Genomic DNA, 26,994 nt, shown 5'->3' on the forward strand with positions numbered 1-26,994 from the left:
CGCGGCCTGGGGAGGGAGCGCGGCGATTGGCGGAGCGGCCGCGCGGCGGACACGCCCCCCCTAGAAAAGGGGCGCCGTGAGTGGCGGGGGGAGAAAGTAAACAGAGCCGGGCGGCCCTGCCCGCAGACCGGCCGGGGCGGGAGGGGCTCGGCGCCTGACGTGATGGGCCCCGGCGCGGCCGCCCCCGGGCAGGAGCACGCGGGGCGCGGGGCGGGCGGCGACGCGACGGGCGGTGTCCTCTCCCCCGGCCCCCGCGCCGGACCCGGGCCGGCCGCGCGGGCGGCGCTCCCCCCTCGCCGGCTGCGCGCCGCCCCCGGGGGGCGGCGGTGAGGGACCTGCCCGGCGCCCCGCTATTTATTCGCCCCCCACGCCCCCTTCCTCCTCCGCTCCGCTCTTCCCCGCGCCGCAGAGACCCCGCGCCGCGGGCGGGCCATGGCCGGCGGCGGCGCGGCCGGACCGGCGGACGAGCTCTGAGGGCGCCCGGAGCCCCCCCGCCGTGTCGTCGGGGCGCGGCCGCACCATGTCGGCCGTCGCCTACGTGGACTTCGTGGCGGCTCAGTGTCTGGTCTCCATCTCCAACCGCTCCGCCGTGCCCGAGGCGGCGCGGCTGAAGGTGCCGGGCGAGGGGGAGGCGGCCCGGGAGCTGCGCGACCCCCGCGACGCCTGGAAGGACTACTGCGCCCTGCTGGCCATCGCCAAGAGCCTGCTGGAGCTGAACAAGTACCGGCCGCTGCCCGCCCCCTCCGTCTGCAGTGACAGCGTGGAGAGCCCCGACGAGGACGCGGGCTCTGACAGCGACGCGGCCACCGAGCAGGGCTCCAGCCCGCCCCGGAGCCCCCCGCCGGGGCCGCCCCCCCGCCTGCGCACCGCCGGGGCCGCCCCCAAGGGGAAGCTGGCGGCCGAGAAGCGGCACAAGTGCCCCTACAGCGGCTGCGGCAAGGTCTACGGCAAGTCCTCCCACCTCAAGGCGCACTACCGGGTGCACACAGGTCAGCGGCGGCGGCGGCGGGAGGGGCGCAGGAGCGAGCGCTTGTCCTCGGGTGAACCCGGCCGGCGGCGCGCCCGGCATCCCCGCGCGGCCCCGCCATCCGCCCGGGCTTCGGGGATGGTTCATCGCTCTCCTTCCCCCACGCCCCGCTTTCCCCCGCCCCGTCCCTTCGCTTCTTTTCCCGCCGCGGTGCCGGACCGGCAGGAGCGGGGCCGCTCCGGGTGGGGCTGCGGCAGCGCCTCCTGCCGCGCCCTCCCCGCCGCCCACCTGCGCCCGCCGGGAGCGGAGCCAGGGAGCGAAGTGAACTTCGCGTGTCCGGCGCGGCAGGAGGACGGCGGGGGCCGCCAACCCCGCTCGGGGCGTCGGCGAGGGAAACAGCCGAGCGGCGGGGTTCGGGTTTCCTGCGGCTGCAGGCGGTGAGCGCCTGCACCGGGTCAGAGTTCGGCGCGTATTCCCCAAGGCAGCCGCGGGCAGCACAGCCTCCCGCCCGCGCCCCCCTCGCTGCTCCCGCCGTCGGGGCCCGCAGAGCTGCCGCTGAGCTCCGCTCGGCTCCAGGGGCTGCTCGCCCCGGGCCATGGCGCCGGAGCAGGAGCGGGCGAGGCCGCCAGCTCGGCTCCGGAGGGTGCGGCGGAGTCTCCCTGAGCGCCGGTGAGCGGTACCTCCGGAGCTTGCGGACACACCCCGCTCCGGCAGGCTGGATGGAGGAACTCTGGAAACACACCCTCTGAAGCCGATGTCACAGACCACTGCCGGGGTACCGGGCCCGGCCGGGGGAATGGAGGAGCTATTTGGGGGGATGGAGGCGCGACCGGAGGGGACCAACCCCGTTCCTCCTGTCAGCAGCGCCCCGCGCTATCGGTTATCGCGACCCGAGCTTTGGCGGGTTCCACAAAGGCTTCATCAGGCTGCGTGCTCCCATCCCCGGCCCTCGTCTGGGCGCCTCAGAGGGTGTGGCAGCATGGAAACCTGGAGATTAAACACATCTGTGGCAGATGTGTCGTACCTCCCCCGACTCTGCTTGGGCGCTGAGAGGGCAACAGCTGCAGACTTCTCTGTTCCTTTGTTGGTTTTCGTTTTGGTGGTTTTGTTTGTTTTCAGTACAAGTGACTGAATAAAAATCTTTACGTCTCTGAATTGCATTTGGGGTCACAGTGGAGTACACATGGCTTTTTTAAAAATGCTCTAAATTAGAGGGTCATGCGGAAGTACAGAAAGTGAATCAAAGGAGACAAATGCCGCCAATGCTTATTTCACATGCTTCACATCAGTTCTGTCAATGATAGTGCTTTTCTGGGTTTTGTCTGTTGGTGGAGATGATTACTGGTGAAGTACAAAATGAGTTTATCATCCAGGGAGCATACTGTGAGGCATAGCTGTAGAATTTAACACAACCTGGGTAGGGTATGACCACATCTCCAGCTAAGCTTCCGTAGCTCCAGTGCTTAGGTGTATGTGCACTGCAGAAGAAGAGACCCGGTGCTGTTGCCTGATGGTGCCCTGCTGGCAGATCTGCTGGGTGCTTAGCTTGAGAGACTGGATGGAAGGGGGGGAGGATTACTGGTTGTGGCTCAGCAATGACCTCTGCAGTTAGACTGTGTGAGCTGGGAAAGAGGATGGTCAGTGGTGACCCTGTACTGACCTCATGACCAATGCCAAGAACTGCTGTGTTACCAGCTCAGACTGCAGCTCTGATGCTCTTTTGGAGGCTGAATATAACTGGTGCCTTGCAAAGTCTTGTCTCATAAGTGACAAAGAAAATGTGTTAGCATCATTTCCATTTACTACCCCATGCTCAGATATGCACCTCAATAAGGGAACCAAAATAGATGTTGACTGAGATAGCATTCTGTGTGATGACATGTAAATTAATGTACTGTACAACCCACACAGCTTGCTGTAAGCAATACTGTTATAATAAGTACTCCTGAAGTGGCGTGAGGTTTAGCATGTGCTGCTCACAAGTGGGTGGCCTTAGCTCCAAGTATAAGGTGTTTGACTCAGACACGCTCATGTACCGTCATGATAGTTCTGTGTGATTAAAATCACTGCAGACGTCCAGCAGTAATGACTTTCAGAGCTTCCTAATGTGAAGTTAATTGTAGCTAACTGAAATGCTAAACGATACTGCTAATGTTAATTATTTTTATAGATGACAGAACAATTCCTTAGCAACAGTGGGATTCAATGGGACTTCTAGAGTTATTCATAACTGTATATTGCGGAGCATTAATGCTCCTTCCTTAGTACTGTATTTTTATCTTATTTGAAAATATATTCTCTTTCATTTACCTGCCATTTTTCATCAGGCCACCTACTAGGTTTCTTGCTGCTGTGTGGCCTTTAGTGGGACTAGGGTTGCAAGCACCTACGGAATCTTCCTGGTCTTAAATTTTTAATTTTTAATCCCAGTCTTTGCCTTGGAAAATGGCTTCAGGATTTCTGTTCACACCCATGAGCTTGCTTGTAGCCACGGTTCTCTTTATTCTTGGATCCTAACCAAGCAAGTTGGGAAGCTCTGGATCCTGCTCTGTGCTATGCAGTGGCTGGGGATATAAAAACCCACCAGACCATCTTTGGCAAGCTAATGCAAAGCAAGAAAGGAAATACCAAATCAAGGTAGAAGACTAGAAGGCCAAAGATTTGATGCTCAGAGATTAGAGGTCTCTATCTTATTAATGATTCTTTAAACTTGTTGGTTCAAAGGTTCCATATTTCAGATACTAAAAATGTCTGTATAACTGTTTCCTTGAAGTTTGGGCCTTTGCAAAAGGCCCAAATTAGCCATCCATCAGAAATTGTCTTCTGAGTTGATCTTAACAGAAGAAGATCAGTGGACAGCAGCACTGCACATCCTACTTGCACAAACAGCCCCCTTGCTTGTCCCACTGAACTCAGCCTGACTTGGAAGAGCAGGATTTGTATGAGGAAGTCTGCCCCTTCCTGGGAGAACAGTCTTTTCATCCCTCACTAGACCTCTGGTGTTTTTGCAATACAATCAGGCACTTCTTTGTTCTGTCATGTATGTGTTCATTCATTCCTGGCTAGGCTTCACGAACAAAGATTTGGGAAGGGCTCTACCCACATTTGCTACAAGCGTGCTGGTGGCTAAAGAGGCCAATGCAAGATAGACAAGTCTGGTTGCAAAAGGCACAGCAGAAAGACTCCTTGGATGGTATCAACAAGACATGATTCTTTCTGCTTTGACTTTTCTCCTCGAGAGCAATCCTGCATGCGTTCTCAAAAGCATCAGCAGCGTTATAGATGGTGTGTCTCCAGACTTCCTGATGGGAGGCCAGAGTAGACCAGTTATGATGATCAATATGGCCGAGACTGAGATGTTGTTTCAGGGAGTCCTTGTATCTCCTCTTCAGGGCTCCTCTCTTGCAGCAGCTGGTGGCAAGTTCACCATAAAGCAAGATCTTAGGGAGAGGGAGGTGGTGGTCCTTCATTCTGGAGACTTGTCCTGCCCAACACAGCTGTGTTCTCAGCAGCATGGCCTCAATACTTGTGACTGCTGCTTGTTCTAGAACAGATGTATTGGTCACATAATCTGACCAGTGGATGTTTAGGATTGTGCGGAGGCGGCGTTGATGGAAGCGTTCTAGGAGTCCCAGGTGGTGCCAGTAGATGACCCATGATTCAGATCCATATAACAGAGTAGACAGCACTATGGCTCTGTAAACACTGATCTTTGTGCTTTTCTTCAGGTGTTTATTTCGCCAAACTGTTTTATGGAGTTTTCTGAAAGCTCTATATGCCTTTGCCAACCTGTTGTCTATCTCTCCATCAATCTTACCATCCGAGGAGATGAGGCTACCCAGGTAATTAAACTGCTGGACTGATTTGAGCTCTGATTGGCCAGTGGTAATATGGGGATGATGGAAGACTTCCTGAGGTGCAGATTAATAGAAAACTTCTGTCTTCTTTGAGCTGACTTCCAGCCCAAAAAGCTCAGCAGCCTCAGCAAAGCAGGATGTTAAATGCTGCAGAGCTGCTTCTGTGTGGGCAACGAGGGCGTCGGCGTAAAGCAGCTCCCGGACAAGATGATTTAAGGTCTTGGTGTGGGCCTTCAGTCGCCTTAGATTGGTTGAATAGACTTCCATCAGTACGATATCGAATGTAGATACCATCCTGATCATCAAGGTCTGCCGTGGCCCTTTGGAGCATCATGCTGAAAAAGATTGTGAATAGGGTTGGTGCAAGAACACAGCCTTGTTTCACACCACTGGTTATTAGAAAGGGCTCAGAAAGTACATTGCCATGTTTGACTTGACCATGCTGATCCTCATGAAGTGAGATGATCATTTTAAGGAACTTGGGGGGACATCCTAAACATTCCAAAATGGCCCACAGACCTTTTCTGCTCACAGTATTGAAAACCTTGCTGAGATCAACAAAGGTTACATAGAGACCTTTGTTCTGTTCCCTACACTTCTCTTGCAGTTCTCTGAGAACAAACACCATGTCTGTGGTGCTCCTGTTGGCTCTGAAACCACATTGGCTTTCAGGTAGAATTCCTTCTGCTATAGTGGGTATTAGTCTGTTCAAAAGTATTCTTGCCAGGATTTTGCCAGCAATGGAGAGCAGAGTAATACCACAGTAATTTGAACGGTCTGATTTATCTCCTTTCTTCTTATACAAAGTGATGATGACAGCATCACAAAGGTCTGATGGGAGTTCGCCTGGTTCCCAACAGCGCACCACAAACTCGTGAAATTTAGCACGGAGTGCTTGGCCCCCATGTTTCCAGACTTCAGGTGGAATTCCATCAACCCCACTTGCCTTGACAGTTTTCACCTGCTGTATGGCCTTGAGGGTTTCTCCCATGTATGTGTACCTACATTCAAAATGTAGCAGTTTGCAAAGGCACAGCGATACAAGGACAAGCACATAATGGAAACTGAGATATTGCCTCTCCTCTCCCTTTACTACCATCCAAAAGTAACTTAGAATTTGTGAATTTAGTTCTGGTGTCTTGGGCAGGAAGCACAGTGCAGGTAAGATTGTTCTTTGCCATGAGCTGTGTCCAGCAGAATCTCTGAGGCTCACAGTGTTTGGTGTAGGAGGGAAAAGGTGATATTATGCCCAATGGCTCGCAAGCTAAAAACTATTCTTCAGGAAGGCAGGTGGAGAGATAGCTCATACAACATAACCATGCCTTAAGTTTGCCCATCCCTTAAGGAAATATAGGACATGTAAAACTCAGCTGGAGTTTGGTGGTGGCAGGAGGGATTATGAGTGGTGTGTCTGTGTAGGAGTCTTGAGCATTGAATTGTCATGATCCAGTCTTGCAAAATTGCCCTTCAGAGCACAGAAAAAGGCCCAGGTGAGCCTCGAGCCCTTGAAGCAGTACAGAGGTCAGCAAAGGGTGAAGGACTTATCTGAACCAGAAAATGACAAGCAACAGCAGATACACAGGGAGTTACCTTGAAAATGCACAGACTTCTCTAAATAGGTGGGTTTAGAGGCTTGATTATGTCAAGTGTTGTGTAGGTTTATTACTAACCTCAAAGACAAAGGTGGGGGGAGCATCATAACAAAGAGGGAATTGCAGGCTGGAGGGTTTCCAGGGAAAAAGAAGGCATATGAGAGTAAACAAGCAATCTTAGAAGTCCTGGCCAGGGAGTGCAGAGCAAAGGGCAAGGAGAGAAAATGGCAGGAGAAACAAGCTCTATGGAATTTATGTTTGTTATGATGGTGTGAATGTAATCTAGCTAAAGGGCTTATGGCCACTGAGACCAGATCCTCCTGGTCAGGAAAGAGGGACAGAGAAGGTACCATAAAACTAGTTTGTGAGATGCCTCCTACTACAGGACTTGTAGGAGTTTACTTGTCTGGAGAGGCTGAGGACCGATGGGATGTTCACATATTCCTCAGGTGCCCTTAATTAAAAGCTTAGATGCACAAAACCCAAATGTGGGAAAAGTTCTGCATTATCGTGTAAAGTAGATCCAAACAATGCCAATAGTTTTGCTACACCAGACAGCTGATGCACCCTTGAGTGCTCTGGGCATTTGGCTCTCACCAACACTTGGTAGCAGGGCTTAGGCAAAGATGTGGACCCATAGCTTGGTGATCTGCACAGTGAAGCTGAAGAGCAATTCCAGTAGAGAGGAAGAACAAGTGCTGCAGCTGCTATCTAGATATCATGGTGTCAGACCAGCCCCTGTATCAGTTTGCGTTTTACTCTGCTGCTTTATTATTTCTGTTCTAGATTAGCCCTGGCTCAACATACTGTCCAGATGCTGGTATGCTGACAGTCCTCTGCTCACTGAGAGCTTTTTGGGGGATTTTGTTTGAGCATAATCTGAAATTTAGCATTTTAAGCCCCTCTTATCCAACTCATGCAATGTCACTTTGCCAGATCCTTTAGAATAGGACCAAAGAGCAAAAAGTGGAGCCAGCAGGACATTTTTTGCTAAATGCAGAATGCCATCTGGAACACCCATTCTCAAGGGTTAATGAAAATATGCAAATTGGTGGAGTTCTAATGGGCATATTTCCAAGTCTTGGAGAAACATGATCATTCTGACTGGAAGTTTTGCCAACTGAGTAAGATACGCAAAAATCCTCGAGGTTAGGTTCAATGCAGCCTAATTCCCAGTTGTTTTCTTTTTATTTTCTGCTAAAAAAAAGAAAAAATTAAGCAGGTCTATGTGTCGCAGTGGGAAAGCACTCCAGAAAGGTTGGTTTATCGATTGAGTCAACATGAAGAAGTGCACATGTAGGACATAAGCAGTGAGCAGGCATCACCCGTAAGAGCACAACTCCTGCTTCCAGATGGATGTATTGAAATTGCAGCTTTATGGAGTTCCTGCACACTGTTCTACTGAGGCACTAAAGACCATGTGGTGGATGTCACTGCATGTCTTGCAGCCCCAAGTGTCAGGATCCATGCAGGAACAATCGCCCCCCTTTGTTGACTGCTGTGGTTTTGTGCACTAGACTGCTGCTCCTGTGCTTCTGGCCTTGCACAGCTACCAGCCTGCAGCTGGAAGAGCAGGGAAGAGCCAATCTAAGATTAAACAAAGAAGATCTGAGGGAGTGAAGGCAAAGCACACTTCAAATGCTGTTAACTTGTGGTAGTACAGTTCACTATCTGTTTATGATGAATGTGAATAGCCTGAGAGCACATTATAAGTACCTCAAACTTGATGGAAAAGTCAGCTGAAACACTGGCTAATAAATTCAGAGTGAAATAACAAAAGTTACATTATCTTTCTGAATGCACATAGAAGTGCATTCTTCCTTTCTCTGTCCAAGCTGTCTCCTCTTAGTGAGCATTTGATTATTCAGATAGGACAGGAGCTTAAATCCAATGTTCTTTGATCCCAGTTAAGTGCCCTAAGCACTTAGTCTCTCTCCAGTACTCAGTTAATATTTAAGTATTACTGCAAAATGGAGGAAGTTCACACACAGAGAAGTCAAGAAAGCAGAAGAAGTACTTGTCCCATGTACCTAAAAGCACTGATGAGGGCACTGATCTCAGCTATGACAGTGTAGATTTTACTCTCTCTTGTGAGGTTTGGAAAGGTCTCTCCTCTCCCAAGTAGCTTCCCTGACTGATACTTATTTTTTATATATATATATACATGTATATGGAGGCCCAGTCCCCCAGAGAAAGCCTTTTGTAAGTCGGGCAAGGTGGTTCTGCTCTGACAGAGAAGTTGTAAGGCTGTCCTTTGCATCCGATGCTCTGTCACAGCAGGATAAGAGCAGTACAGAGTTTCCCTGGAATTCAGAGTCTCAGCAACAGCAGGTTCTAGCAGGTGGTTTTGCATCTGGACTTTTGAAGGGGTTGCTGAGTGAGGTTCTGATGTCAGAACATTCTAAGTACTTGCTGAAAGCAGAACTTGAATCAACCTGTGGTGTTTAATCCTAAATACTGGCAGAATAAACCCCTTGCTGGAACCCATCCATCTGTCACCTATTCCATAGGCAGTGTCTGTCTGATCTGTTGCCGGGTTGGATGGCCACAGTTTAGGTGTTCCAGAAAGCGTTGGTTTACGCACATAGTATATAGCATCCTCATCGCTGATCTCGCTCTGCACCAGTATCTGTACCTTGTTGCCATGTGTTTTAATGATCTGATTTTGGAATATCTCTGAAGAAGAAGAAGCCTCCTTGAAAGGTCTCCAGTCTGTCTGCCTTGAAGATCCATCTTCACCAGCGTATCTTGCATGTGGACACTCAGTCAAAGTCCAGTGTCCCACAGGAAATTGCTCATTCAGGATGTGTGGGGCAAGCAACACACTGGGGAGAAAAATGGGAGAGACCTGAGATAGCAGGGATTCTGGGATAAGGAAGATAGCCTCATATTTTGTTTTTCCCTTCTTGCAATGAGCTGGACCATGTTCTTGACATCCACCTACAGAACCTGTCACACTTCAGTAGGCACTGAGACACACAAGAGTGGTGGCTGAGTGGGATCGCAGGAAAAAAGTAAAGAATTGCTTATCAGTGACATCTTTAAGTTAAAGATTGGGGTTCTGGTTTCAGTTATTACTAGGGTACCAAGACTTCTTTGAAAATGTCAAGCGCCAGCAGCCAGAGGTACAGGAGGATCTTGGAAGAAGAAAGAAGGGATTAGAGCCTGTCATTTGAACCATGCAGAGCTAATTCTGCCAGAACTATTTTGCTTTTGCTTATTGGCAAGAGATTTTGCAATTTGGGGTTTCTGTATTTGCTTGCTTTCCCATCTCCCTCTTCTCCATCAGTTGCTTCAGTTTTCTGGCAGGAGGCCAGCCTTGCTGCCGTTCAGTCAGACTGGACCTCAGGGCAGGTGCTGCAGGCAGGGTGGGCATCCCTGCAGCAGGAAGTACTGGCTGGCTGTGTCATGACAGTGGCTGAGCCAGAGCCATGAGGTCAAACTCTGAACCATTCCTCAGTTTTTTACACTTAAAACAGTGGCTGCATTACTGGGCAGCACAACCCTTTCTTGTACTCAGTGGTTTCTTTTTCAATAACACAGGCCAGTGAAGGTTTTAAATCTCTTGTAATTGGTCTAATTGGATGTCCATCCATTCATGCAGCCGTAGCTATTTGGCTTCTAATTCATGTGTGAAGCAGCATCATTAACACTACTGGATAGCAAACTGTCCTGCATTAGCTAGTGCTGGTGCCAGGTTCTAGACTCATGGCTGTGTCCAACCCCTCTTCTGTCAGCAAGGAAGACAGTTTGAGCCTACTAAAACAGTTCATCTTGGCCAGACTTCTGTCCACACCAACAGCAATGTTTGAATGTCTTCCATGAAGCCAGTGCTCAAGCAATTTTAGTAATTCACATAAAATTAGTATTTCATTCACTACAGAAGTTCAGTGTGCTCTAGTTTTAGTGCATGTCCTGTTACACACCAAGAGAGTTGCCCAAGTGGGTGATCATAAACTGTCATCGGCTTTCTCAAGCACAGCCTCCCTCCCTTCCAGAAAAAAAAAAAAGTCACTAAGGACTTCTCTGTCCCTTTTTTGACCAAACAAACCTGTTTTTGTTAAAGCCACCATGAACTGCAGCTCCTAACTTCAGTCATCCCTGCATAAAGCAGCATTTTGTGGTGAGAAGACCAATGACAGATCAGGATATCACTACCACCTGTACTTATGTTTAATGAGTCTGCCAATGCCTACTCTGTGTTCTTTTTCATAAACTCTTCCTGCAAAAGACCACAGTGGGGAAAATCTGAAATTCCTGGGGTAGTGCAAAAAAGCTAAATTATTTATCATCTATTCAGAATAAAATGGAAATGGAATAGAATAAAGTGGGCCTGCCCTGGGTCATGCAAAGTAGCTTGCAAGTTTAAACTTGCACAGAAAGAAGAAACTAAACATTGAGGTAGCAGGTAGGGAGAAGGAAAAGGTAGAAAAGGGCAGGTGAATCAAGACGGCAAACATTGAAAGGATCTGCAGTGGCCTTTATATCCATATGGTATTTAAAACAAGACAGAGTTGCAGGAGCAGGAGTTCTTCAGACTGCAGAGAAGACCTGTGAATCACCACCATTAGCTTGTGGTCACAGTAAACCATGTCTCTCACTACATTCCTGGCAACCGAGAGCACAAAGAATGGGAGTCTGCAGATGCACCTGTGAATCAGTTTCTATTTCACTTCTTACTTCTGTAAGCTGCCCTTGATAATTTTTTTAAATTTTTTGTTTTTAAAGAAAAATATTTACCTCTTGTGTCTGCTGTGTTAGGGTCCTATCACACATGGTTTTAAACTACCATGATATACCATTGGCCATTCCTTCATCTCTTCATAGAAATCCCATCTAAGGCATATCTTAAAATATTAGTAACATACAGCCAACAAAGGAATCAGTGTATAATATCACTCTGTTTTGATGGTTCATTCTGCTGTTTCAAGCTTTAGTATTACTACCCCCAAAACTAAAGGAGAAAAATCATACAGAAAAGATATTTTATGCATGAAACATGGCAAGAAATCCGTTATCTCCAGATGGAGGCAGCATTAGCTTGCACTGCAGCTCTGTGGGCCACTGCCTGCCCAGCAAGCATATGAGCTGCAAGACCTGTTTTCTCAGAGGACTCTTCCGCAAACATCTCTGCTGCTTTACAAAATAGCAAATACAGCTACCAGCATTGCTAGGTGGACAGTTATCATGTGCGTTGCATTAAAAGCCTCCTGGAGGAAAACTCCACCCCTGCTTTGCACCTATTGAGTCTGTCACTGACATCACCCTTTTGGGCTGGTGTCATCCCTTACAGCTTTGTGACTGAGGGGAGTGGTGGATCCTCTGAGCTTGGAGACAACCCCTGAGGGCCTTCAAAAGCCTCCCTCCCCCTTGTGTCTCTGCTATGAGAAGTCTGGAGTTTAATGCATTTAGGTGCCAGGGATTATGCCTGGCCTACTTTCGTACAGGCACTTCCCAAGTGGCTGTGACAGCTTCCGTGGGTTTGTGTTGCCAAGGTGGTGAAGCCATTCTCAGCCACTGTACTTGGGAGCTCAGCAGTGGGTGGTGGGTGCCTGTGGCAGCTCTGGTGAATTGAGGGAGCACAGCTGCTCATTCCTCTCCATGATCTCTGCTGCATTCCCTGTCCTGCATCCCTACAAGCTAGCTCTCCTGTGGGTAGCAAGGCATGCCTCCTCCACAGCAGTCTCCTGCAGCCTTGGTGCATTCCCCCAGCCAAGCCCTGGGTTGGTTCCCGGGGGACTGCAGTGCCAAATATACACAAGGGATACTGAGCAAACCCTGCCTTTCCCTAAAGCTTTGTGTTGTGCTGCATAATTTTAGAGTGCTTTCCCCTATCATATGAAATGGGTGTGTGGGGTAGCCATGGTGGAGGTCATGCTGCTCCCATCATGTTTCACAGGGAATTCCAGAAGCAGGTCTTCTTTTTCTTTTGCTGTGTGCAATTCCCAGGGAGCATGGAGGAGGAGCTCAGTGTCTTGAGGGCTGCTTGGGGCCAGATTTCAAGCACTGCTTTTAGGCACTCAGGTTGGATACTACCATGCCTAAAATGTAGGTGCTGCACCCCAAAGACTATGATGCTTGTTATCCTGCCTAGGCACCTCATCTCCCTGCTGTACAGTTGGGCACTTATGCAGAGCTGAAGAGCTGTCCTGAGGTGGGTGGAAACATGCTTTCTGGAGATGGGGTGTTAACGATCCACTCCAGAAGGCAAGGGTAACCCAGGTTCTTGTTAACAGGTCCTGTGAGGCGGATTAGAGTGAAATGGCACTGAATGATTGGTGTTTGTACAGATATATATATTTTTAGGGTTTATTTTAGAACAGTTTGGTTGCAATGGAAGACAGGTATGTAGCCATTTTAGTTTTTATTATTACTATAGTAATATCGCAATAGGAAAGCATAAAAATATCACTTAAGAAAATGTGCAAGGGAAGGAAGGAAGGAAGGAAGGAAGGAAGGAAGGAAGGAAGGAAGGAAGGAAGGAAGGAAGGAAGGAAGGAAAAGAGTAGAAACATATTGCCACCTGTGGATTCCGTGACAAGAGTTGATTGTTGCAATTTTGATGTCCATTGGTTGAAGTGATGGTCACAGTCTTGATCTGTCTGGGTTGGGGGAAAAGCCCACAAAACACAAAGTCCAAGGGGTTAATATGCGCTTGGTGGGAACACTCAGGTACCTCCTCTGAAGGGGTTGTTTCAGTCCTCTGGTGGAAGGCCTCAGAAATGAGTCTGGGGGTGCTTAGGGGGTCTTTGATGGTGTATGACCCCTTCTAAGACATGACAGCTGCCTCTCACATCAGTGCAGTTGAGCCAGTTAATGCCCCATCAGACTTTCCCCAGGGGGAGGGAGGGGAGTTTTACAACAGTGAATTTCATGAGGGAGGACAGTTGGCATGATAAAAAGCACCATCCCACCTCCAAGGATCTGCCTCTTATCAGCCTTAGAAGCTTGTAGCCTCCAGTGGTGGGTGTTCACCCCCTCTGTCTTATGTGGATCACCACCACACACGCAAAACCTCTCCTCCTTCCCCTTGGCTGGAGGAGAAGCGTATGCAAACCCTTCCTTAGCAAATGAGACTCTGGGCTGTGGCCTCCCCCAGCACTGTGTACTTCTCCTTACACCTGAGATAACTGGACAATAGTCTCACTGTTACCTTATCTCAAGTTTCTGTCAGGTGGCTTAACTCACAGTCCCAATTCCACTTGGGAGGCATATTGAGAGGATGGTCTTGATGGTTGAAGATGAGCAGTTGCTTTTTTGCACAGTTTGATATAGTGGGCAAAGTCCTTTGGTGATCTAAACAATGTTTGACCATTAACCACTTCAGTCTCTCACATGGCGCAGGACACCTCAGCTGCTCCTGCTGCTCCGGGGTGTAAGTGCCTGACACACCCCAGAGCCATATACTAGGTGGCTCCACACATGCAGGATGTATAGCACTCTTCCCACACTCCTGGGGGGAGCTAGAAAGCTGTTCTGCACCTCCCACTACCACCTGCTTCCAGGAGCTGAGACAGAAACCATGAGATAGATAGCAAAAGAGCAGTACAAGTGAAACACTTGCCTCAGATGCTGAGGGCAGGTGCCGGACAAGGCGAAGCTGAGGTAGAGCAGTGTTGTGAGGCCTCTGTACAGCTCCCAGTCCTGCTGCGCTGTGTAACTGCAGTTGTGACCTTCATGCACATGTGAGCCTACGTACAGTTTTAATTAATTTGTTTTATACAGGCACCGGTTGTTCAGAAAGTCTTTCAACCTTATCCAGAAGCATACAGCAGAGAGCCAAAAAATGTATAACAAAAAAAACCAAAGTCCCAGCTCGGGATGGCTCGCAGCTGTGCCTCCACCAGGCTCAGGCACTCGGCTGACTTGGCTTCCTCTGCTCCATCCTTTTCCCCCGACTGAGGACTAGCATGGCCATGCAGCAAGGGAGGCAAGCTTAAGGCATGCAGCCGCTAAGCTGCTGTAACTTATGTGGTCCCACTCGTCCAGGTGCAGCTCTGCAGCACACTGGTTGGTCTGGAATGGGGCAGCCCCTGTTAGGGAGCACCAAATCATCAGGAGCCTCAATGGTGACAGCAGCTGCGGTATTAAGAGAGGCTTACTAGGGCTTTCAGGGCCTGTGGCGTAGCTATACCATGTAGGGGAGCATGGGACTTCTCTCTGCGGCTGCGGTGGTTTTGCTCTACATATTTGCAGCCCCAAGACTTCAGTGCTCTCCTTGATGGCTTCCCACTCAGTTGTCCGTGGGCTGGAATGACTTGTCATGGTGAAGGAATTTTTTTTGCTTATTTTCTAACCATTACAAATACTTTTGTTCAGTAGAATGTAAGTGTCAGAGAGTACTTCTGGCTCTTGTTTCCCAAACCACTCTAGTGAGCTCAACATGAAAAGCATACAGGAACAGGCAGTGCTCATCTGTTGTTTAGAGTCTTCAGGTCATGTAGGGTTCTGCACCAGAGCGTGATTTTCGTGTGGTTGGAGGGGTTTTTGGCTTCTGCTGAAGGTGAGAGTGAAACCTGATGAAGCAAGTCACTGACAAGTCCACAGACTCCACTGGCACCATAGCAGGAAACAAAAGCAGCTTTTTCCCCTCAGCAGCATGTTCTCTGGCTCCTCAGCAAAGCTGGTATGTGCCGACCTGCATTACCCCTGCCTCCCTAAATCTCTTGTCATCCTTTCCTCCCTGCAGGTGAGCGACCATTCCCCTGCACATGGCCTGACTGCCTTAAAAAGTTCTCCCGCTCCGATGAGCTCACCCGGCACTACCGCACCCACACTGGCGAGAAGCAGTTTCGATGCCCCCTCTGTGAGAAGCGGTTCATGCGCAGTGACCACCTGACCAAGCACGCCCGCCGCCACACCGAGTTCCACCCCAGCATGATCAAGCGATCCAAGAAGTCCAGCTCCAGCAGCTCCTTGTGAAGGCAGGGCTGGCCCTGGGAGGGGAGTGGGGGCGGGGATACAGGCAGTGGTGCCAGAGCACGAGCATCCGCTATGGTGCCGGTCACCCTCACTGTCCAAAAGCACATGTAGCCGATGTTAAAAAAACAGAAGTACTCAGCAGCTCCGTCCCTGTCCTCCACCTCCCATGCTCTGCTCTGAGAACAACAGTCTGGAGCAAGCAGACTGTAGGGTGAGAGGAGGGAAGGGACAGCCAGCAGAGGAGGCAACCACCTCCTCAAACATAAAGCATTGATACTGGTGTACATACATATGACAGGGTGGTCTGGCCTGTGCCACCATAGTAGCGTGACCCCAAAGTCTTTGTGATTGCTGTGTCATGAACATGTTTTGTTGAACAGTGTAATGCTGCTTGTATTTAGAGTTTGTTGAGTAAAAACACTTTCCGAGTCACATAAATAACTCTCAGATAAAAACTCCATAGCACATTGTAGAAGTGGGTTTACTTCTGTGTCAGAGTGATCCTGCACTTAAAGAGACTGTTAAGAGAACATTACAAATGTTACTAATAGCATCTGATTGATATACTGAGATAGGTGAATTTATACTCAAGAAGGCCCATTAAATAAATGGGTCTTTTTAATTTTTCTTTGCATTAACTATACTTTTGAATATAAGCTGGACTTTTCCAGTAAAAACATGTATAATCCAAGAAGATACTTAAAGCAAAAAAAAACCCACAACAGCTCAGTCATTTTCTGATCGTATGTGTATTTAGCTCTGTTATTCAATTACCTGGAAAAATACAAGTCTGCTTAGATAATGTGGTGGGCATGTGGGAGCTGAGCATATGTCTCTCATGTGATCCTGTACTTTACTTGTCAGTAATACAGTACTGTACTGTAGAAATGCCACTAACAGTGCTTTATTCTGCTGTGTTTTGTTTGAATGGGTGCATAATAGCAGCTATCATCCTTATAAACTGCTGCTTTTTTAAAGGCTTCTTCTCTTCCTACACTTGCCTTAAAGATTTATTCTCTTCATACCATGGCCTAACTCCCTTTGAGCCCTCCAGGAGTTGTGTATGCTTATGGAGAGAGTAGATCTTTCCTTAAGAGTACTCTGCTAATGGAAACACCTGAAACTATTGTAAAGAGCACTTCAGAAGGGCTCCTTTGTTTCTTGATTGCTAATTCTCTAGAGTACGGGGGAAAACCAAGAGCTAATTTGAAATACGGAAGGTGTGTTGCAATACTCCTTATGACACAAGCTTCTCTTGGTACCTTGCTTTGTACCTGTTTCATGCATGGCACATCAAATGCTGATAAATGCAGTATTACTTTTATTTGAAAGCTGTTTTTTGCTCTTTACAAGGAGCAAAAAGATCACTGAATGAAAACTTTCAGTCATGGTGATTAGCTGAATATTTCAATCTTTTTTTATGTTAAAAGCATGAAATTTAAGGGGTTATCAGTGATATATTTTTTCCCTCCCCAGCTGCATAAAGGTGGGAGAATTCTGTTTACACATTATTTTTTTCCATAGACATTCTTCTGTTTGGTTTTCACCCCTACTACAGAGACTTAGGGCCAAATTCATCTTGTGAGTAATCACACTGAAACCCAAAGTGTTTCCACTGCAGACGAATTTAGGTCATCTTGTAAAATTCTGTACATAAAAAATCTTGTTAGTACACCTGCAATTACACTATCTTATTGTTTTATCTGATAAAAAGCTTGCTTCCTAGAAAAAAAACCATAGAAAATGAACTCGGAAAGTAGAGTGTTTTCCTCTACAGTTGAATATGGCTTTCAGCATTAGAAATCAGTTTGCATACTGTGTTTTTACCTGTGTAGTTCGTGATAAATTCCGTCTATATGAAGAGAACTGCTTTTAAAGCATTGGGGATATTGAACAGTCTGTGGAATAAAAAAGGGATGTGTTTTCTTCAGTGAAGACATCAGGAAACCAAGCACACTTTCTACCTCCGTTTCACCTTTTTGAAACATTTATTTTAGAAACCAAACTTTAATTTCTTGTATTCAAAGTGAGTCATAGGGATATAGGTTCTTCACAATAAAAACTGGTAGCATTGGTATTTCTATTGATCTAGAAATACAGAAAGTGTTCTGCTTACCAGTACTGTTCATGCTGCCTTGAGTGGGGTCAGAGCCACAAGTAGCCACGAGTAGCCCAGTGAAATTCAAAGGTGCATGCATGTTCATCTTCCTTCTTCTCTCTGAAGATCAAGCAAGATTTCCAGTCCATCCTGCAGTCTGGATTGTTACCATTTTGTGGGATAAATGCAGCACTTGGAAAATTAAAGCCTGATCCTGTGAAATACAAGAGAACCTCACATTCTGTCAACCACAATGGGAAGCCACTGATAAGCAGCTCCTAAATCAGTATGTAGATATTTTGGTCACTTAGCTACCAGGTTTAACCAATACATGGAAGTAAAGGGCCAGATTTATGGTTTCCACCTTGCTTTTTTGGGGTAGAATGCATATTTAAAGAAACATTGTTTTTCCTGCAAAGTCTGAAAGTGTCAACAGGAGGGAAATACTTCAGTCCATGGGACAATGGGACATACAAGACATGTGTCACCATTGCTGGTGAAAAGATCCTGTTGCTGAAAAAATGGTAATGTATGCTGTATTTCAGCATTAGGCAGACAGGATTAATGTGATTCATTAACCACTAACACAATATGCTGGGAATAATCAGGTTTGGGGATTTCATATTACTGTTTTGTTAATTTTTCTTTTCTTTCTTTTTTTTTTTTTTTTAGTAAAAGCAAATAATGGCTTTAACACATAAAACAAACTGCAGGTTAGTTCTTTGCATCTTGAAGTTAAGTTTCGAAGAGTGTTGCAAATGTTGGAAAAGAAATGAAAAATCAGGTTCTCTAATACCGTATGTACTTGCACTATTTTGGAAGTACTTAATAGTGCTGAAGTTAGGACAGCTCTTCTCCTTGGTTAAGAAAGTCCATTAGTATAGAGAAGTCATGGCTGTAAAGGTATAGATATGTAACATTCTTCTTTTTGAACAGTTTTTCATTACCTGTATTACAGATCTGTTTTCAGCTTACAGAAGGACTTAGCCCAGACTGGACACATACTTCAAAGTGCTGTTTTACAAACTAGTGATCTGTAACACTGTAAAATACCAACTTCCAACAGTTTAATCAGTTTTATTTTTGTACAGTATTCGTATTCTTTATAAGTTATTTTGCTGTCCTGTTTTGTAAATCACATGAAATTGTAAAAAAAGGAAAAGAAAAAAAAAGTAGGCATAGATGTTTTTGTACATATGTGTATATATATTGTCCAAATAAAGACAAAAGGAGTAAAAAAAACCAACTTTATGTTGAATGATTGGAGTCAAGCAGTGGTCATTGATTTGTAGTCAATGATTACAAAAAAAAAATCCTGCTGCACATGACGAAATCCATGGCTTGAGTACTGTATGAACCAGCTTTGAAGGGTTTAGCGTTGCTAGTCATTATTTGGCTTGGGTCTTGTTTCCCAGGTATTCCTTCTGCCAGTACAACAGGGAGAGAGAGACACAATTTGTAGTGGGGGAAAAACGTCACATCACCTGCATGCTCCAGCTCCTAAGAAGTCTGTCTCCCATTGCTCCATGGTTTTTGAGCTCAGACTAGTGCTCTGCCTCACACAGCTGCTCCTTGAACTAATGATGCTTTAGCCTGTGCAGCCACGCTGCTGCCTTGAGCTTTCTGTGGTGTATGGGTTGCTGGTGTATGGGATAAAAAAACATTTGCTTAGCCTCTGAAGGAGAGAAGGTCAAGGAGCCCTGTGCCAAAAAGCTCACTGACATTTACAGTCACTGACATTGCAGTTGCTAAAAGCAACTACTTAGATGAACTAACTTAACCTGGTACATGGGAACAGTGCTAGGGTACGACTGCAGGATAAGCCCTGGACCCAAGGGAACACATAACCTTCCAGCAATGCGGGCAGAGACAGTCAGGTGGAAGCATGCCATCTGCACCTGGAACTAAACTTTTAAGTAGCCTCCAGATTTGACTTGATGCTGAGTTGGAGTTTCCTCTTCTTGGGTTGGATGGCCAAAAGATAGATAAAACAAACTCAGCGTAAGGTTTTCTTCTTTTAGCTTGTCATTGATTTTAGGAATAAGGGACACAGGGCTGTGGCATTGGCCTCATTCCCTTGCAAACCCCTCATTAAAGACTTTCTACAAATTTACCATTCTTCACCTTGAACCCCTAGTATTTGTCTTTAGTGTTGTAATTGGAACAGCTGCAAAAATCTTCCTAGTGCAGAGAAGGCTTTAGCCTTAGGAGGATGTTTCCAACCACTGAGATCTAGTACACTCTACAGAGCAGTCTTGCCAGGAGCAGTGTAAATTTTGACTCGACTTTGTATGTCATGTGACGACTTGGGTGCACCACAATGGTGCTGGCAGACTTCAACAGTGGTACAGGGAAGAGTGATCCTGAACACAGACCAGCTGACTCCGAGAGCATAACGTCTACAAGGTTGTGAGGGTCTCTTGTATTTTCCTTCTTCCTCTCTGCCAAGAACAGAAGAAGGGAAATGTGCCATAAAATGTCTTAAAAGTTTGGTTCAATGCCTGCAGAGTGGTTCAGAAAGCTGCATATGAGAAAGGGTGGCTTTCTGAATCTGTCTGCTGGGTGACCTGGATGACTTCGATCTCCATAGGAGTCTAGAATGATATTGTTCAGCACTCCCTCTTCCAGGGCTAAGGAGTCAGTGAGGTTTCCTTTCTGCATCAGAGCTCTGTAACAACCACTACTTTTTCAATGGCTTTTGCTTTGGAAACAATCTGTTCCAGGCTGAGCTCCTTGCACTTCCCAGCCACATCTGACAAATTTCATCAACAGTAATTTAATGTGAACTCACAATTATCAGACAACTGTACTTACCCAGCCACTCTTTAAGGGACTGCCTTAAAGAAGGGGAAGCTTTCCCAATGGCAAGAATTTTGCAGTTACCATGTTTTCAGTGTCATGCTCTCCTCAATGAGAAACTCCCTAACCCCTAAAACACCTCCTCAAACACTTCCACAAGTATTGTGGAAATCTTCCCATTTCAAAAAGAGAAAGTCTTGACTGCCTTCAGTTCTAATCCTTAACAAATGCTTCTTTCTGTATTTTTCCAACTCATGTATGGCTTTTGGGGTGAGAGAGAGAAGAATCCCCATTGCTTTTGATTTGTACTTTTGAAATTGCTGCAACTGTTACTCTATTTTTTACTGGCTTGTGGCCTCCAATTCACAAGGATAAACATCCTATCGCTTTTCATATCAAAACCCATCAGTCTCTATTTCAGTGTTGTCTGTTGCCTCTTAGGCCATATAATGCCTGGGTGTCTGCACAACGAAACACAAGGTACCAAGGAAATGGAGTGTGTAAACCACAGCACAAGGAGAATCTCTGAGTAGACAGAGGCAGCTCACCATGCCAAGATACAAGAAAACCCTACTGGAATTCAGAACACATGGAAAAAGAAACCAAAGAAGAGAGACAACATCATAGCCCTCCACACACTGTGCTAAAAAGGTACACAGAAAAGTTTTGAGCTTTTCCCAATGGCTTTTTTTTCCCCTCTTTTGGCTAATGGGCAGGGGCCAGAAAGACAACAGTAGAAGTTTCAGCAGACATAGATGTAAATTGCACTAGAGCTCCCTGTAGAGACCACATATGAGTTTGGGCTCTTCTGCTGTTAATGAGTGCTTTGCTGGCCTTGAATAGTGCTTCCAAGCTGAAAAAGTCTGTCAGAAAACACATGGCCAGAGAAAACCACAATTGTGTTACTAGCCTGTGCAATGCTGGTGGCAAATCACTGCCTTTGCCTTTCTAAACTGGAGAAGATAATCCAGGCCTAATCTAGAAACTAAGCTACATTCAGCTCTTATACCTCACAAACCACATTTCTTAGGGCTATCATTTTTAAACTGAAACATATCAAGGGGGACAGCCTTACTGTAAATTTATCCAAACTGAAACAAAGGAGATTCTCCTAGTGTAACTTACTCCAATGATTTTTCATGAACATACTGATTTTTTTACATACTGATGCTTAAGGAAGTACATACACACTGAAGACTGTACCACTTTAATTATACTGGCACCAAGCCAGTATATTTTATACAGCAAAGTGTATTTTAAATACTACAAAATTTCTGACCAAAAAAGTTCTTCACAGACAGTACAGTTCAGCTCAGAAGCAGACACAAAGTGGAATCAGATTCCTCAACCACCACAGCCCACAGAAAACTGTAACATCAGTGGCTTTTCACCTGAACAGACCTTTAAGCATCACTGCAGGAGCACAAAGTGAGGCTGATACTGTCAGCAGTGTCTGAAAGTGTCTTTGCACTCCTTCTGTCGATCATTTGCTTTGGATTTATGCTGTAATTCTTCAGGAAAACCAACAACAAACCCAACAAACAAAACACCTATGCAAAACAAACAAACAAAAAACCCCAACCAACCAAAAAAACCACCATCCCCCTCAAAAACAACCAAAAAAACCCACAAACCAAAAATAAAACAGTCAAAAAAACCTTTATTTTCCATGAAAAAGCTATTACATGACCCAAACTGAGGCAAACCAGTGCTAATGGACTGCAGTTAAGATCAAGCTGCATACTGTTCACAGTCTACAGCTTTGGTTACAAACTGGGGAAGGGGGAATTGGAGACTTTTCCCTTTTAAATTACATCGTCCTGAATTGCTTTGAACCATTCATGTTGCACATTATCTGTGCCCTCTTCTGCTCTTTGTTCTTTTCCAAGGCTCCTTGATATCTTCTGCCACCCTGAGTTATCATCTGTTCCCTCCTTCTTCTTGCAAAATCAGCTCTGACTGCCACTGTGCATGGTTCCTTATCCCCAACAAAGTGAATTCTGTCATTCCTTTCCAGCTAACTTGCCATGTTCTCATATCCGTGCTTTCCTGTGAGCAGGTGACTTGCTCTTCTGAGTACACAATGAGCAAAGATATTTGCCACCATTTTATGTAGCTCCAGGTGCAATAATGAAGGGTATAATGTCACGTTTTGAGACTAATATACACTGTGGGTTACTCCTAGGTAGCAGGTCAGTGCCAGGCAGCCACTTGCTCACCCTCCCCCAGTGGGATGAGCCAGAGACTCAGAAGGATAAAAATGAGAAAACTTGTGGATTGAGATAAAGACAGTTTAACAGCTACAGCAAAAGCCGCATGCACAAGCAAAGCAAAACAGGGAATTCATTCACTATTTCCCACCAACAGACAAGCATTGCTATTCCTCCAGAAAAGCAGGGCTCCGTCCCACACAGTGGTTACTTGAGAAGATGTAATTCCAGATGTCCCTCCTTCCTCCTTCTTCCCCTGGCTTTCAATGCTGAGGACAATGTCATACAGCATGAGATAGCCCTCTCGCCAGCTGGGGTCAGCTGTCCTACCTGTGTCCCCTCCCAACTTCTTATAAACTTCTTGTGTTAGTGGGGCAGTGCAAGAACCAGGAAAGGACTCAGTGCAGTGCAATCACAGCTCAGCAATAGCTAAAATATCCCTATATTACCAACAGTGTTCTTGGTCACAGACCCAAAACATAACCCCATACAAGCTATTATGAAGAAAATTAACTTTATCCCAGTCCAAACCAGTACCTCTGTCAAAAAACCCCACTGGCCTGGTGGGGGCAACAAATAGATCAACAGAAGAAAGGCTGGACAACTGGAGAATTTTACTTCAAGAGGAAGAGAGGGCCTCTTGGAATAAATCAAAGACAAAAGGCTCTAGTAGTGTTAACTCTAAGTACCACTTGCTATGAGGCCTGGAGCAGGTGCCTATCCCAGCCTCTAGAGCATCTACCATACTTCTCAGTAAGCATCCTGCAGCCCAGCCCAGCTCTGTCATCTCTCACTAACTCTAAAAGCTTGGAGAACAGATGTTCCCAGTCAGGAACAACTTTGTCAGGATACATTTATTTTACTTCCAGTACAAAACTAAGCTCCATCTAAGCATGTTAAAAGCAGTGTAGTGGTGCAAGGGTCTCTCCTCATTGTAGTTTGTTGTTTTGACTAAGCAATCTCTCCTAAATAACAATAATGTACCTGCACAAGTACATGTTGTATTAAATGCCTTTTTTTTCCCCAAGATCTTTTTATTTCTCAGTAAGTCACAATTTCCATGCTCTTTCTCTCTGTTGCAATACGTAAGCAGAGACAGATGTTTGTTAGAACTGCAGAGGGTGGTGGAAGAAGATCTTTGCCCTAGTCTTCAGCTGGTCTAAACAACAGAGCACCTATTTTTTGAGAAAGCTCAATTTATACATCAGCTGTTAAGACTATCTGGGGTCTTTCCACTTCTACATTTCTGAGAGGTCCTGTCTAGTCAGCAGGAAAAGTTGGATATCACATGTATATTAAACCTTAACTCCCACTCATTCTCCCCTCCTCAGAGTTACATTGAAATCAATTCCATGGGTTTTTATAGCAAGAGCTGAATGTCAGTAGCAAAGCATGAGGAAGCTGGCAGCACAGAAGGGCCCTGTTAGCTGGTAGAGAATGCTCCGTAACAGTGCAGCTACATTTGGCAACTCCACGTGGATTTTCAAGTTTGAATACACTACCAAGTTCAAAAGGCTCCCTTTTACACCAGAAGGTCTCTGGATGCACCTCTCACACAAATCAGCAGGTGACTAACAGGACCCAGTGTATGGGAGGACATAGCCATGTTGTGCAGCCCACTGCAAACAGCAATGGCTGCTTCCATATACAGACCTCCTTCAGAGGCCTCAGGTAGGAGAGCTGCTGGACACTGAAGATCTATTTGTTAGTACCATGACAGTGGTAGTTTTGCAGCTCATTACACTGCCTAGGGTAAGTTAATATGAATGACAGTATTGTATTAAGACTGCAGTAAGAGAGAATGAAATCAGCACCTGTGGTCAATGGCTTTAAGGAAAAAACAAACACCTCTTCACTTGTGCAGTGTGGCAGCCATGTATCCACAAGAGGTAATTTTTTGAGACAGGATCTGAAGTGTCATCCTCTTGAAATAAGTCACTTCTATTTCCTACCTCAGTTTGAAACATGAGAAAGGAACTGAAATCAAAGAAGAAATCCCATGAAGTTCTAAGATGACAGCATTAAGAACAGATAGCGCTCTCTAGTCACAGAAGAACCAAGTCCTAACACATATTCGTGTAAGCAGTTTCACTTACTTAGACACTGAAAAACTGCACTTTTCAAACACTGATGCTCAGAGACTAAACAGAATGTCTGTTTTTACAACTCCCTAAAAATAAAAATGAAAAACATAACAAAACAACCACCTTAAAAGCTCAGGATTACAAGAAGTGAAGTATTTTGTCTATCAAAGAACACATATAAAACAAAGACCCTGCAATACACTGGACAGACAGACAGACCTGCAATTTTAATTATGTTGAGGATACTCTGCTGACCAACCCAAACCCTGGACCAGAGCTCAAGTTTCCACACTCTTTTAGTTCTTCTGTCAAATATTTGTGATTTTGTGACCTTATCCCTTGAGGACTACAAAATGAAACATTATGTCAAAGATGATAAATAATGATTATAAAGTATTTACTCAACAGTAATACATTCATAGAACCATATTCTTTATATTAAGTTCAGGTGTATTTTCACAAAATAAAAACCAGTGCTCAGCTACTTTCAAATCTTTCTCTTCCTACAGATCATCTGAACTAATTAAAAAAGGCTACATTTCAATAGGGGAACTTTAGATAACATCTGTATCTGTGGTAAATGAAGACTATTTACTGAAAGCAAATTGCAATTTTTGGGGAAAAAGACCCAGACTCCAAAAAACAACAGTAATAGAATTAGTCCACTATAACCTAGAAAAATTAACTGTACTTCTGATGCTGCATTACTGAAAAAACCCCAGAAAAATACAAGAAATTTCCTTTTTTATTTAAACCTAGCATTGAGAAAAAGCAAGTTCTTCAGAGAAAGTGACCGCTATGATAGGTTTCAAAAAGAAATCATGCACTTCAAATCTGCCATACATTTGCGTAAATTTTAAGATTCACATTCTTAATTATCAATTCTTTGCAGGTTTCTCCTCTTTTACAACTTCTGGAGTCTTGAAAGCCAACTGTTTCAAAAAAGGTCTACAGAAACGTTTTATATATGTATAGCTACATATCTGTAGCTATACACTGTTCAGCCATCCTTGAAAGTCGCCGTCTTCGCTTCATGAAATACTTTGTGTTCCATTTTTTTGACTCCACCATAAAAGGTCCACTGTAGACAAACAGCACAGTCATCTTGTCACTGTAAGTGAGATTCCACAGGAGCTAGTGAAAAACACAAACCCAAAGTCAAAATAGGTACATGTTTCCCATTTTCTAAAAAGGGAAGTCTACGTGAGACCTTAGATCTCAAAAGGTCAATATGGCAGAATTACAGCCTTTCTGACAGATGATGTACATTTGTTCCTAGAAACCACCTCAAAGAGACTCCACTCATTCTTCAGGCAATTTCCATGTGTCACTATTCTTATTGGAAGAAACCGTTTCAGTACTTTTTTTCTGCATCCACAATGGGGAGAGAGTAACAGTTGGTTTTCCTTTTTTTTTCCCTAGGGTAGGATAGGAAGTAGATTTACTTGGGTACAATTATTATGTCTCTCTTTAGCCTTGTACTCCTCTAAGCTAAGCAATTTTCATTAGCAGAAACTCAAAACAATCAAAACTACTTAAAAGTTGCTCTGCTGTCTTCTTCTGGAGTAACTCCAGCTCCCCCAAACTACTTTTCTGAAGGTCACAGCCAAAGCTGGACACTTACCACAGTCCAAATCTTGCAGGCACAAGCCCAGGAGACAGATGTCATGCAAGCTGTAGGGTTATGTGCAGAGGTCAGGATGATGTTTAGCGATTTACCTGTAACTGATGCTCAACTTATTATCCACAGTAACTTGTCTCCCCAGTCATTTAGGCCTTAGACCAGATGCTGTTGTTGATTTTTCCCATTTAAGTACCAAATTTTATGCTTGTCTGTGCTGAAATGAATCCTGTTTTCAATTAAAGATACCTAAGATTGTTTAGAATTCTAATCTTGCTATACAGCCAAAAAAGGATTAACTCCCAACATGGTGATAATTCATACATTTAACAAACATAATTTGCTTCAGCACAGATTCTTATTAAAAATACTGATTTTCAAATCCACTTCTAAGGAACACACTCAGTTCATCTACTCAGTTGACCATGAATTACAGAATACAATTTTCCTAATCAACTTTACTGCATATTAGTTTATACCCCTTCCCATTTATAGCTTGCTTAAAAATATAGCTGGGGAGGGTGTCAACAAAAAAAGGGTCACAGTTTTCCCTGTATCCACTGGGTACATACATAGAATTTACCTTAGAATGGCAATTAGTCACACTTCCTAGTATATGATTACATCCTTGCTTTCTAGGAAGTGGTAACATACAGCACAGGCTCAGGAACTGCAGGTAAGGCACTGCAACAGCAGTCTGGCTTTCTCCTCGGCCTGCCCTGTGCAGCCTTTCAACGATTCTCTGATGTGCTCACTCAAACACTGTTAGGGGCTAAAATCTGTACATGATGTGCTCGCTCAATGATGTTTCTTGTGACAGGCCATTACAACTTTGCTGTGGCCA

At 45.5% G+C, this 26,994-nt stretch overlaps 2 protein-coding genes and 1 long non-coding RNA gene across 4 annotated transcripts in view; 2 read left to right on the forward strand and 1 right to left on the reverse strand.

Annotated features, from left to right (window-relative positions):
- Window positions 1-405: 405 nt before the first annotated feature.
- On the forward strand, window positions 406-18,660 carry KLF9 (Kruppel like factor 9). The gene is made up of 2 exons (XM_032676056.1): window positions 406-989; window positions 15,106-18,660. Exons 1-2 carry the CDS (start codon window positions 521-523, stop codon window positions 15,336-15,338), a joined length of 702 nt encoding a protein of 233 aa, XP_032531947.1. The 5' UTR covers window positions 406-520; the 3' UTR covers window positions 15,339-18,660.
- Window positions 6,103-14,414, forward strand: LOC116780752. The gene is made up of 3 exons (XR_004354609.1): window positions 6,103-6,114; window positions 10,347-10,349; window positions 11,993-14,414. It is a non-coding gene; the product is annotated as an uncharacterized LOC116780752 (long non-coding RNA).
- Window positions 18,661-21,878: 3,218 nt separating the features above from the next.
- SMC5 (structural maintenance of chromosomes 5) overlaps window positions 21,879-26,994 on the reverse strand; it is a 48,615-nt gene continuing 43,499 nt past the window's right edge. For both annotated transcript variants that reach the window (XM_032676053.1, XM_032676054.1), the window contains one exon: window positions 21,879-25,663. In XM_032676053.1, coding sequence (XP_032531944.1) covers window positions 25,505-25,663 — 159 coding nt within the window. In that variant the 3' untranslated portion in view covers window positions 21,879-25,504. The remainder of the gene's footprint in view (window positions 25,664-26,994) is intronic.

The sequence above is a fragment of the Chiroxiphia lanceolata genome, chromosome Z, assembly GCF_009829145.1.
Source record: "Chiroxiphia lanceolata isolate bChiLan1 chromosome Z, bChiLan1.pri, whole genome shotgun sequence".
NCBI classification, from domain to species: Eukaryota; Metazoa; Chordata; class Aves; order Passeriformes; family Pipridae; genus Chiroxiphia; species Chiroxiphia lanceolata.